General features: G+C 58.5%; 2 protein-coding genes across 2 annotated transcripts in view; both read right to left on the bottom strand.

The window, feature by feature from the left end:
• Positions 1-6,280: 6,280 nt before the first annotated feature.
• IRF2BP1 (interferon regulatory factor 2 binding protein 1) lies at positions 6,281-8,417 on the bottom strand. Its single transcript, XM_007458505.1, has one exon. It carries the CDS (start codon positions 8,090-8,092, stop codon positions 6,338-6,340), a length of 1,755 nt encoding a protein of 584 aa, XP_007458567.1. The 5' UTR covers positions 8,093-8,417; the 3' UTR covers positions 6,281-6,337.
• MYPOP (Myb related transcription factor, partner of profilin) overlaps positions 8,262-11,988 on the bottom strand; it is a 9,632-nt gene continuing 5,905 nt past the window's right edge. Inside the window, exons 2-3 of the mRNA XM_007458675.1 lie at positions 11,380-11,988; positions 8,262-8,456 (exon numbers count right to left, since the gene is read on the bottom strand). The exon at positions 11,380-11,988 is cut by the window's right edge and continues 170 nt beyond it. Of these exons, the coding sequence (XP_007458737.1) occupies positions 8,262-8,456; positions 11,380-11,988 (804 nt within the window). The remainder of the gene's footprint in view (positions 8,457-11,379) is intronic.

Below are 11,988 nucleotides of genomic sequence, written 5' to 3'. Positions count from 1 at the left end.
CCCCCCCGCCCCCTGCCTTGCTGGCTCCCAGTCAGCCGTCCCACCAGCCTCGCTGTCCTGGGCAGGCTGGGGAATTCCTCCTGGTTCCTGGAAAAAACAACTGGTGTAGAGAGAAAGGCCCTCAGTCTCCCTGGGTGCCCACCCCCCTCCCTCGGGCCTGGGGGTCTCTCCCAGAGTCATGCCGGCCCGAGGCAGGAAGCCCTGCGGTTTCTGGCTTCTCCCAGGCGGCCTCCGGATCTGGCCCCCGCCCCCCGGCCAACAGCCCAAATATTATTCCGCAGGAGGAGTCGGTGGCAGCGGGAGGAGGCCCAGGCTGAAAGAGGCTTTCAGGGCAGCCAGGCCTGGGGCTTCCTGTCCCCAGGCTCAGGCCTCAGGCCGCCCCAGTGGGGACCTCAGGTGGCCGGAGGGGCGGGTGTTGTTGTAGGGTCCTGGGGGGGAGGGTGGGGCCATCCGTCAGGGTGTCTGGTGGCCACCAGCTCGGCTGGCGTGGGCAGGTGTGACCCCTACCCCAGGGACAGCCGGCTGGTGGCCAGCAATGGAAAAGTACTGCAGTCAGACATGGGATGCATGGACAGACATGAGGACGCTAGGGATCAGGGATGGGGGATAGCCATGGGGACACAGAGAAGCCTGGGCTGGGACAGATGGACCTGGGCACGGCTTGTGGGCTTTAGGTGACATAGTCCAAGGGAGGGGCCGTGAGTGGGGAAACAGAGGCCAAGGCAGGGTCCCCACTGTGGGCAGAAGACATGAGATGATGATGATGAAAATAATAATAATAATAAATAATAATAACAGCTACTAGGGCTTACCATGTGTCTGGCATTATGTAAGCACCTTACAGAATCGATAGACCCAATCCTTCCCACCACCCATTTTATTATTGGGGAAACTGAGGCATGATGAAGTGACTTGCCCAAGGTCACACAGGTAGTGAGTGGGGAGCTAGGACTTGAACCCAGGCTCAGAGCCAGTGCCCTTAACCAGGACGCTATTCTAGAGCATAGGAGGGGCAACAGCGACACAGCAGGGCCCTGGGGTCCCAAGCCCTCCCTCACGGTCACCGTCACTCACACCCTGCTCCTGGAGGCCGAGGGGGCACCCCAGAAGCCAGCAGCCAGGGAGGTTTATGAGTCTGTGTCAATGTCAAGGTGTTTGCAGGCTTCTGTGTTACTCCATGACTTGTCTGCTCAGTGTGTGAGTGTGTGTTGTGTGTGCCTGTACGTCTCTGTGTCAGTGTCTTCTCACTGGGTTTCTGTAGGTGTTGCAGTGCTGTGTCACTGGGTATACATGTATGTCACTGTTCTATCATTGTCTTCTCTGTGTCTGTCACTGTGTCCTCTGTCCTTGTGTTTTGTTACTGTGTCTCTAAGCCTAACACTATGTTTGCCCATCATTGTGTCCCGGTCTCTGTCACTGTGTCTATTACAGTGTGTCTCTGTCACTGGCTTCTGTGGGTCTGTTTATGTCTCAGACACTCTGGGTCTGCCTATATCTGTCCCTGTGTGTCACCGTGTCTGTCCCCCTATGTGTCACCATCTACCCAGGTGTCACCGTGTGTGTTACTCACCACCCAGGCCACAGGTGGGCGTGTCGGGCCCACTGGTGCCCAGAGCTGGGGCCCAGCCCATCCCACCCTCACTCTGCCGTGGGCCAGGCTGGGCGCCTGTTTGCAATGACTGCCCCAGGTAAACACCAAGATCCGGAACCCAAGGGCCACCTCCCTCACCTCCACTCCCTGCCCCTTAGCCTGCCCTGGACTCGGCTGGACCAGAGCTGCACAGGCGGTGCCCCTAAACTGGAGATGTGCCCTGACCCTCCCCCCGCCACGGTCACCAGCCTTCGCAAGCCCCCAGCCTTGGCCCTGCCTGCCGGCTTCTCTCTCCTCTGTCCCTCTCTGGATGTCTGCTGGCCTCTCTGCTTCTTTCTGTCCCTCCTTCCTCTCAACTGGGTTTCTCTGTGGCTCTGCCTTTCTTGGAAATGACCCGTGTCTTCCTTCTGTCACTGCCCCTCTACCTCTGACTTTTTCTGTCTTTTCTCAGCGAAGTTTGATTTCTCTGCTTTCCTGATCTGTCTCCATTTGAGCCAGTCTTGGTTTCTAACTCGGCGTCGCAGTCGGCCAGTCTCTTTCTGTTTGTCTCTCGCACTTTGTAAGTTTCTCTCTCGCCCTTCTGTCCCTGTGTCCCTCTCAGCTCGAGCCTCTCAGTCTTGGTCACTATCTCTGTGGGTCTCTGAGCCCCCAAGCCCCACAGGAGCAGACCTCTGCCATATCAGGGTCCTTAGGGAAGTGTGTGGCCCCCAGCCTCCTACCCCAGCCCACTGGTGTGTGTGTGCGTGTGTGTGTGCGTGTGTGTATTTAAAGGTATATGTACATATTATTTATATCTGTACCCGGGGGCAGGAGGGGCAGACACTGGGGCCTTTGTGTAGCTGCTGCCCGCCGCCTGCCCGCCCGCCACTCCTCTCCCTTCGTCCCTGCCGCCCGCCCGCCGCCTCTACTCCCCCCTCACAGAAAGGTTCCTGTGAGGCCTGCCAGCTTCCTCTGCCTGAGGTGTGAGTGGGCACGCCACAGGGCAAGGCGGGCAGGGGGGCCTGGGGAATTTTTCCAGCTCCAGGGAAGGTTTCCGGGTTGAGAGGGTTCTGGAAGGAATAGGACTTCTCAGCTGAGCTGCTGTCTGTCTGTCTGTGTCTGCTGTCCCTGGGCGTCCCCGGGTCCTTACCTGGCTTCTCCCTAGGAGTCTGTCCATCCATCTAATGTCGTTCTGACTCTTTCTCTGTCGATTTGGGTCTTATTCACTCATGCACACACTGTCATTGGGCATCTGTACTAGGCCCTCTGTTGAGCCCTGGACACAGAGATGAACAGGATGCTGTCCATCCCAGCTGATTCCTTGCTTTTTCTGTCTCATTTGCTTCATCCCTTCCCTCAGTGCTTGAAACCCTCTACTTGTTCCCATTAAAACTAAATCCACAGTCCTTACCATGGCAGACAGGGCCCCCAACGCTCCCTACCCTACTATCCTTCTGACCTCAATCTTATGACTCTCTCTCATGGCATAGCTGCACTCGTCACCTTGCTTCTGGAATGAACCAAGCTGGCTCCCACCTCAGGGCCTTTGCATGTTCTGCTATCTCCCTAGATTGCCCGTGGCTCGCTCACTCACCTCCCTTAGTTTTTAGTTTCATCTCAGTTTTACCTCCCTCTTTTTTTTTTTTTTTTTTTTTTTTTTTTTTTTTTTTTGGTCCGGGCCACGTGGCTCATGGGATCTTAGTTCCCCGACCAGGGATCGAACCCACCCCCCTGGCAGTGAGAGCATGGAGTGCTGACCTCTGGACCGCCAGGGAATTCCCCCTACCTCCCTCTTTAAAACACCAGTCTCCATCATTCTCTGTCTCCTTTCCCTGGTTTATTTTTTCTTAGGATTTACCGCCATGGCTGTCACATTTTATGGGTCTGTATCTCCCACCTGAATGTCAGCTCCATGAGAAAAGGGGCTGCATTCTGTTCCCTGCTGTATCCACAGCACCTACTGCAGGGCTTGTCACACAGTGGATGCTGAATAAACATTTGTTGAAAGAAAGGAGTCCATTAATTTATCCATCCTTTAAACTTGCCAGTGCGGGGCAATGCTGGGGACACAGTGGTGACTGAGACAGCCTTGGCCCTGCCCTTATGGGGCTCACAGTCCAGTCCCCAGACAATAATGAGTTAGAATGCTCAGGGCTGGGATAGGGGAGTGGGACCCCAGAAATGGCACCTGACACAGACTGAGGGTCAAGGAAGGCTTCCTGGAGGAGAGGTCAGCTGAGCTGAGCACTGGAGGGTGAGCAGTGAGCCAGGTCCGGTCATGGGGACCAAGTGACTAAGACAGACCCAGCCCTGCCCTTCTTCACAGAGCTCTGTTCTCCCCCTCGGTCTCATAGAACTTTTGAGTCTGAAGATGTCTTAACTCTCTAGTTCAAACCTGTACCTTTTCCTGATTTCACAGCCTCCCGCCTTCCCTCCCTCTCTCCGCATCTCAGTCTCTCTTCTCTCTCCTTCTGTCTCTATTGTTGGCATTTCCTCAGTGTACCTCAGCCTCTCTTAACCCATCTGGATATTTCTCTAATTTTCCTTTCTGAACGTTTGTCTCTCTCTGTTTCTACCTCATCTCCCTCATCTCCGAGCGAGCTCCTCTCTCTCTGGGTCTCTATCTTCTCTCTCTCAGTGAGCTGGTCTCTTTACATCTCCCTCCCCACCACTGTCGTCTCCATCTTTCCCTGGGTCTCTCTCTGTGTCTCTGTCTCTCCTTTCATGAAGCCTCTTCACCTACTCACTGATCCCCCAGATCAATCCAGAACCCCTCCACTCTGGCCCCAGCCTGGCACTGAATGAAGAGGGGCTGATCCAGGCCCCTACACCCACACAGTTCAGGCCGCCTGCTCTGTTAATAGTTAACCCAACCTCTATCTAGAATACACACCAGCCAGGCTGGGGGTGACTCCCCTGGCCCCTACCCACCCACCAGCTGTTCTTAAAGGACCAGGTGTCCTCCACAGCTCTTTAGCCCCCACTGGGGCACAGCGCCCCCGTGTCTGGAGGCCTCTGGCTCTGAGGATGGGGGAGGGGGAGCTACCCAGTACTTGGGTCCGCAGAGCTGGGTCAGGAGAGGCCACAAGATTGCCCAGGAGGGGTGCCCAGGCATGGGGCTCCATCCAGCGTCTCCCTTGCTCCTGGCTTATCGCCTGGTATATTTAATCAGGGGTGGTTTTCCCAGCCCTGCCCAGAGCCCAGGCTGGCAGTGCCAGGGGTGACAGAACACCTGAGACCCGGTGGCTGGGGGAGGGGACTCCTCAGTCCGAGAACTGAGGGTCCTCCAGATGTGGAGGACCAAGCCCTAGAGTCCCTAATATTTGGGAGTTGGGACATGGGGGTCTGCGGGATGTGTGGGAGGGACACCTGGATAACCAAGATGGGTCAGGACGTTAAGGTCTTCCAGATTTAGGTGATATAACATCTGGGTTCCCGAGACCTGGAGCAATCTAGGGTCTCACAGCCGTGTGACAGGGCTGTGCGGTGGCAGGACACACTGTCATTCCCCCTCTCTCTGTCCATCCGTTGGCCTTTGCGCCCGGCTTTGCCCCCTTCACGAAATCTCCACCTCAGGGTCGCGGGGGGAGGCCGCTGCCTCTTGGGGCCTCCCCCTCCCCTTAACCCCTGTTTTGCCGCAGCCCGCTCAGGCCCCGCCCTCTGACGCCAGCGAGCAGGAAGTCCTGGTTAATAATCAGCCCGCCGGGACAGGTGCGGGACAAGGCCGCGCACATCAGAGGCGACCGCGGCGGGGAGGGCCTTTTACCCGGCCAGTCACGGTGTCTTAGGGCGGCCGCCGTTGAGGCTGGTCTCCAGAGATGGGCGCGCAGTTCAGGGCACCACCAGAGGCGAGAAGCAGTCACCTTGTTTCCAGGGAACCTGTTAGTGTACCTCATGAGGTAAATTTCCTCAGGCAGCCCCTCTAGCAATCTGGCCTAATTCTCTCCCTGCCTAGCAAGAACTCGCGACCCGTCCCTTCTGGGAAGCCTCCGGATGCCCCTTGACCCTCCCCCTCGGTGGCACTGAGTCCTCCACCTTCGGGGGAGATACAGGGGATGGGCCAGAGGGGAAGGCTAGTTCCAGAGCTCGGCTGTGGCTCCCTCGCAAGAGCCATCCCCTCTCTGAGCCTTAGTTCTGTCATCTGGAAAACGGGCTGATGGCTAGAACGCTTGACTAGTTGGCCAGCATTTATAAAAACAGCCGGGGGGCCCACCTGAGTGAAGGGCGCCACCTGGAGGCTACAAGGCAACGTCCTCTCCCCTGCAGGATCAGTTCGGTCCCAAAGGGGGCGCAGCATCTCACGCAACTAAGGGACCAAGAAGGAAAAAACCCATCTTTCGGTTTATTGAAGGAGGGAGAGGGGGTAGGGGAGGGGGGCAATAAAATGCTTTTGCTTCGTTTATAAAGAGCGAGATTTCAGGAGGCCCCTTCTCAAGGAGGGGCGGGGACACCTCTCCTCCAACTACAAGCAGCAGCAAAGCCAAGCCAAGGAGGGGAGAGGGAAACCGGAGGGGTCAAGGGACCCCAAACACCCCCTCGGACAGAAGCCACAAGTTTTCTCCCCCCACCCTCAATACATCTACCCCAGGGGACCCATCTGGGATAAGGAGGGGACCCATCTGGGATAAGGAGGGGACCCATCTGGGATAAGGAAGGGGGTATGTACACAGGCGGGGGAGGCACTGGGCTGGGTGGGAATAATTTATCCACAGCAGCGGTGGGTGGCAGGGGAGGGCGGATGGGCAGTAGGCTGGTGGCAGTGGTGGCCTAGGGGTCCCGTTCTTTCTTAACCTTGATGTCTCCAGCAAGGATGGTGGCGATCTCGCCTTGCATGAAGGCCCAGGGGACAGAGGAGCCCACTAGCGGGCACTTGTCTCCACTGGGGCAGTACACCTCCCCAGCAGGACCCTGCGCCTTGATGAACTCCCGTGAGCAGGGAAAGCAAAACTTGTGTCCGGGCACTGAGGGGCACTGGACGAAGTGGGTATCTTCCAGCCGCTCCCGGCACAGGGTACAGCACAGGGGAGCCCCAGGGGTCGCCCCGGTGCCGCTACCACCCCCGCTAACAGCTTCCGCCCCTGCTGTGGGGCTAACTTCTGCCTCACCGTTTCGGGCCACCAGACGATGCTGGGCTGGAGGCTGGGCCGCAGAGGAGGCTGCGGGGCTGGCGCCCCCTGCGCGCACAGGGCCCCCACCCCCTGCAGGGTCCTTGGGGGAGTGGCCAAGGGCCTCGGCCACGTTCTTCAGGGCGGCGATGGGCGAGGGCACAGCAGGGGTATCAGCGGAGAACGGGCCACCGGGTGCCACCCAGTGCCGCTGCTGCTGCTCCTCGGTGGTCATCTTCCCAGATGCCTCGCCCTCGGGCTCAGGGGACGCCTTGCGACGGCGCGGCGTGGGGGCCAGATTCCGGGATGGGGCTCGTGGGGGTGGGCCACAAAGAGCTGCAGGGGCTGGCTCTGGATACTGCTGGGGCAGGGCCTCGGCGGGAGCTGGCTCGCGGAAGGTGCGGACACCGTCGGTTAGCAGCTCCCCCAGCTGGCGCCACTCCCCTGAGCCGTGTCGGCGTTCATACTCGAGGTACTTGAAGCCTGATGAGGCCAGTGCCTTGCCCGGCTCCCGCAGAGCATCATGAAACATCTGGCGAGCCACGGCCAGGACTCCAGCATACACGTTGCCAGAACCACAGGGGTATTCGGTGAAGAGCTTCAGCTCGAACTCGTAGCCTGGCGGGCGGGCAGCAGCATCGAAGGCGAACACCCGTCCCACCAGCCCGTGATCCTTCTTGAAGCGGACATTGAAAGGGGCGCAGGCAGACAGCGCCAGCAGCTGTTCCCGCACGGCTTTGGGGCGCCCATGCCATTCCTCTGCCCGGCCCCTCATGGCCTCGTTCAGTTCTGCCAGACAGTCCGCATTCCTCTGCTGCTTCTCCTTCTCGAAATCGGAGCCGAAGGCTGGACGGGCAGGACTCAAGCCGGGTGCCAGCGTCAGACCTCGGCTTCCCAGGCCAGACACCGCAGCTGCCAGCAGCCCGGGGGGCACCAAGCCGGGCATGGAGCCAAGCAGGGCCCTTCGCGCCCCCTCCGCCACAGCCTCCTCGCGGCCCAGTCCATTGGCCAGGCGGGACCCCAGGGTGTACTCCAGGGCGGGCGAGGGCAAGGGGAGGCGGCCCGACGATGTGGCCCTGTCATAGCGGTCCTGGCCTGAGACAGCGCCGCCTGTCCCCGACGGCTGGGGCTGGGCCTGTGGAGGCGGCAACTGAGGCCCCTGTGCAGTGGCGGCTGCCAGGTCCTTAGTGGCCGGGTGCTTGAGGGCCGGGGGCCCCGGCGAGCGGCCCTCGGGGAGCACGTGGCTTCGCTTGAGCTGCCGGGCGGCATCGATGAGCAGCTCGATGCGATCCGCGCCCTCGAAGTTCACGCAGCCGCGGCACACGGCCTCACTGAAGTCCCACACCATGGCCCACGGCATCTTGGGCAGGTCGCACAGGTAGCACCACTGGCGGCGGGAAGCCTGCACGGACGCCATAGCCCCCGCACGCGCGCCTCCGAGTCCCCGCGTTCCACCCGCCGCCGACGTTCGATCCGCGCCGCCAACGTTCGATTCGTGTCCCCGGGACCGCGCGAGCCACGATCGGGCCTCTGGCTCGGCCTCCCCGCGGATCCAGGCCCGGCCCCCCTTCCCCGCCCCCTGGGCCCTAAGCCTTTTTCCTCACTCCCGCCTCCTCAAAGGCAGGCAGAGGCACGTCGGCGCTCCCTCCGGGTCCGAGCTCCGGGGCGCGGCGCACAGCTCGGGCCCCGCGATAGGCCGCGGGCGCCGCCCGGCCACGGAACCCCGCCGCCGCCGCCGCCGCCGCCGCCGCCGCCTCCACCTCCTTCTGCCCCAGAGGCCGCTACGCAGGGAAAGTTACATAACGCGCCGGCAAAGCCTTCTGGGAAACGTAGTCCGTCCGGGGCCGTTTCTTAAAGGGGACCGCCGGCTGCCGGAGGGTAGGGGCTCACCGCCTCTCCGCTGCGCAACCTTTACCCCTCCTCGCCGTGGGGCAGGGAGTTTGACTGGCTCCAAGCAGCTCGAGCAAAAGGGTTGGGGGCGGGGATGTGATACGAATGGTGAGAGCCACCACGGATTCAGAAAGTGTAGGGAGTGGACAGGCTTCCGAGCGGCCAGTCTCTGCTTCGACTTGCAGCTTTAGACAAGTCTTGCCTTCTCTGAGGCTCAGTTCCCCGCCCTTCAGAGGTGGGCCAATGACCGGTTACGAAGGCAGCAGCTCCTGGGGCGGGGCGGAGGGGCCTTAATTGGACGTTTTCGGGGTGGGGGGAAGGGAAGCTGGCAATTTAGTGTTGGGCAGGACCGTCCACTTGGCACTTCGTCTTGCCCAGGATCTTGGATGTAAGCCTCTGACTGGGGCCAACAAAAGCCGGAGAAAGGAGAGGACTGACGGTCTCAGCCTCAGTTGCTTTATCTGCTAAAAGGAGTGGTCGAACGCCCCTCTGTTCCAGCTCTGCGGGCGCGCTCTGGTCTCCAAGGGGTTACACTGTCAGTTTCTCCGCCCCCCCACCCCAACTTCACTGCAACTCCCAAAATGCTCTACGGGGCGAACAAACTGACGCACTTCCGCTGTCTAGGAGGTTGGGGGAGGCCTTCCCGATTCCCGCTGGCTGTCCATACCCCCCACCCCCGCCTCAATTTCTGGGGGATCTTTTCGAGCACCGGGTGAGAGGGTCCTCACACCCTCTAGGGCTCACCGGTTTGGGGGGCGGAAAGGAGGCCAGAGATGGCAACATAGTTTCTGGGGAGAGCGAGAGCCAGACCACCTTTCTCCAACCTTGGGTGCTTACTACCTGATAGGCCCAAGCAGGCTTTGGCGACCCCCATGTTTTTTTCTTCCTGGCGATGGAACACTGCAGGGCAGGGTTGGAGAGGGGGCATGTGGAGGAGAGACACGTCTCCAGCTTCTAACCCACATCAGCCTCTTCCTCTCTCTAGGCCTGGGTCTGTGTTAAGCGCTCAAAAATATTTGAATGACTTGCCAGGGTTGCATTCGTTAGTAGTTTTCAAACTAATCACGGAATGCCTGCCCCCACTCTCCCTCATCCCACTGCAACCATAGCAGGTCTGATTTTATGTTACCCAAATTTCAGTCTCAGCTTCACCATTTTGTTTACCACCTGTATTATTAACATTTCTTGAAGTTGACTCCTGTGAATAAAACACTATTTACTTTTGCCTCATCCTAAGCAGTATTATGTGCATGATCATGGGTTTTATGTACTAGGTACATTTTTACAAAATAAAACTACATACACATATAACCATAGAAGTTAAAAAGGCCATCCACATATCGCCTAAAATTGTCTTTGGGCCATTCTTTAGTAAACAGTAGTTGGAGTCAGGAGTTCTGGCCAGAGGCTGGCTTCAGGTGGACTGGATTGGCCCCTGACAAATTTAGGGCAAGTCCCTAAACTTCTCAGGAAAAAATGGAGGCCCCCTAAAATCTGCTTTTCATTGGGTACCTTCAGGTTAAAATGCAAACATGCAAATAAATGCTTAGCATGGCACCTGGCCCAGAAAAGGAGCACCATAAATGAAAGTTGTTTTTAAGCTCCCATTACTTAAAAGATTCAACCTTTCTTCTGTGTTGGGCAATGCTGAGGACACAGCAGTGACTAAGACGGGCTCAGGCCTTGCCCTGACAAGGCTCATCCTGGTGATGGAGGGACATTCAATTTAAATTTACTCAAATGATTACTTAACTGCCTTTCTTTCACAACTGCTGGGGGAAAGGGGGTGGTCAGGAAAGGCTTTCCTGAGGAGGTGATATTTGAGCTGTGACCTGAAGGATGAAGAGAATGTAGTTGTAGGCAGCAAAGACACCTAAATCTTTATGCCCGTATTACAGATGAGGACAGTGGGGCCCGTAGTTACACAGCTGGCCAGGGCAGCACCAGGGGTTGAGCCAGGTCTGAGTCCAGGGTGATGGCTATTAGCTACTTTGCTACCAGGCTCTGCAGCCAGTTTGGGAGTAAAAAAGAGAACCAGCTCCTCCCGTCACGAAACTATACGGGAAGCAGGCTTTAAATAGATAAGGACATGTGTTCATTTAGTGACCACAGGATGCTGAGAGAGAATCTAAGAAGCAGACCCACCCTAGCCTGGGGGAAGGAATCCAGGATGTCCTCCCAGAGATGACATTTAGGGTGGTATCCGAAGGATGAAAAAGTAGGAGTAAGATTTGAACACAGGACTTGATGGCTTTAAGAAAAAAAAAAAAGTCTGGAAAACCACCAGCCTCTAAAACTTCAAGGGGGTGTCACCTGCCCATGGAGGGATGAGGCAGGTGTAGGCGTTGGAACTTCAGGCCTGTCTCAGACAGAGCCCCAAGTAATTATATTAAAAATAAGTTTATTGATATCTTGTCACCACTGGGGAGCACAGAGGGGGTTGAGCTCTGGAGGTCAGAGACTGCAACGGGAGGCAGAAGGCTCAACCTACACCAGTGAAAACTCCACCCACCCCTAGGGTACAGACTGCAATAGCCTCTTCATCCATATTCTGACTTGTCTTGAAACTCCCACCCCCTCCAAAGTCTGGGTAGGGGAAGTGGGTCAGTTGTCTTCAAGTCAAGGCCAGGAGTTTTGTTAGGAGAGGGGGATGTGCAGGTTCCCTCCACAACCCACGAAGGGCAATAATAAATAACATAAAATCCATGGCTTAGAAGTCAGGGTTAAGGAAAGCAGCCAGGTAGACAGCGCTGTACTGAAAAGGGCTGGGGGGCCCATCAAGGAGGCCCCCCAGAATCAGGCACTAACTAGTACAGGGAGTGGGGTGCTCGTGCCCCGCAGCAGGGAGCCCGGGTGCAGCTGGGATGGGGAAAGTGCATTGCCCTCCTCCACTGGACTAAGCTGCGGGGAGGAGGTGCAGGCAGAAGGTGCGCAGACAAGCTTGAACCCCACAGCAGATGTCACGGAGATTTCCACCGCCCCCGCTGTTGGAGGGTCTTCTGCAGAGGCGGGGGGTGGCTGGGGGGCCCCCTCCTCGCTCCTAGGGGCAATGATCACCCCCCTGGCTGCCACCACAGCCCCGTCCACGACTGCAGCCACCACGGACACAGGCTCTGGGGTGACCTCCACCTTGGGGGAGGGGGGGGACAAGACAGGCCTGGGCGGTGGAGGTGGGGGCGGGGGCGGGGGCAGTGGGTCAGCGGGGGTTCCAGGCAGAAGGGGCAGCAGGGCGCTGAGGGCCTCGCTCAGTTGGGCTAGTCCCTGGCGAAGGGTGCCGGCCAGCTCCCGGATGGCGTTGGCAGTCTCCTGCTGGGCCCGCAGGAAGTCCAGGGAGGGGTCTGGGGCCGAGGGTGGAGGCAGTGGAGGGGAGGGGGAGCTGGAAGGCGAGGGTGCCACTTGGACCTGCTGCGGTGGCTCGGGGGG

Source organism: Lipotes vexillifer, unplaced genomic scaffold (genome assembly GCF_000442215.2).
Source record: "Lipotes vexillifer unplaced genomic scaffold, Lipotes_vexillifer_v1.1 scaffold371, whole genome shotgun sequence".
Taxonomy (NCBI): Eukaryota; Metazoa; Chordata; class Mammalia; order Artiodactyla; family Lipotidae; genus Lipotes; species Lipotes vexillifer.
The sequence above is the reverse complement of the archived record's forward strand: the minus strand, read 5'-3'. Positions and strand labels throughout refer to the sequence as shown.

Excerpts from the sequence above, each read along its gene's own strand:
- IRF2BP1 (XM_007458505.1), bottom strand. The coding sequence starts at position 8,092 with ATGGCGTCCGTGCAGGCTTCCCGCCGCCAGTGGTGCTACCTGTGCGAC.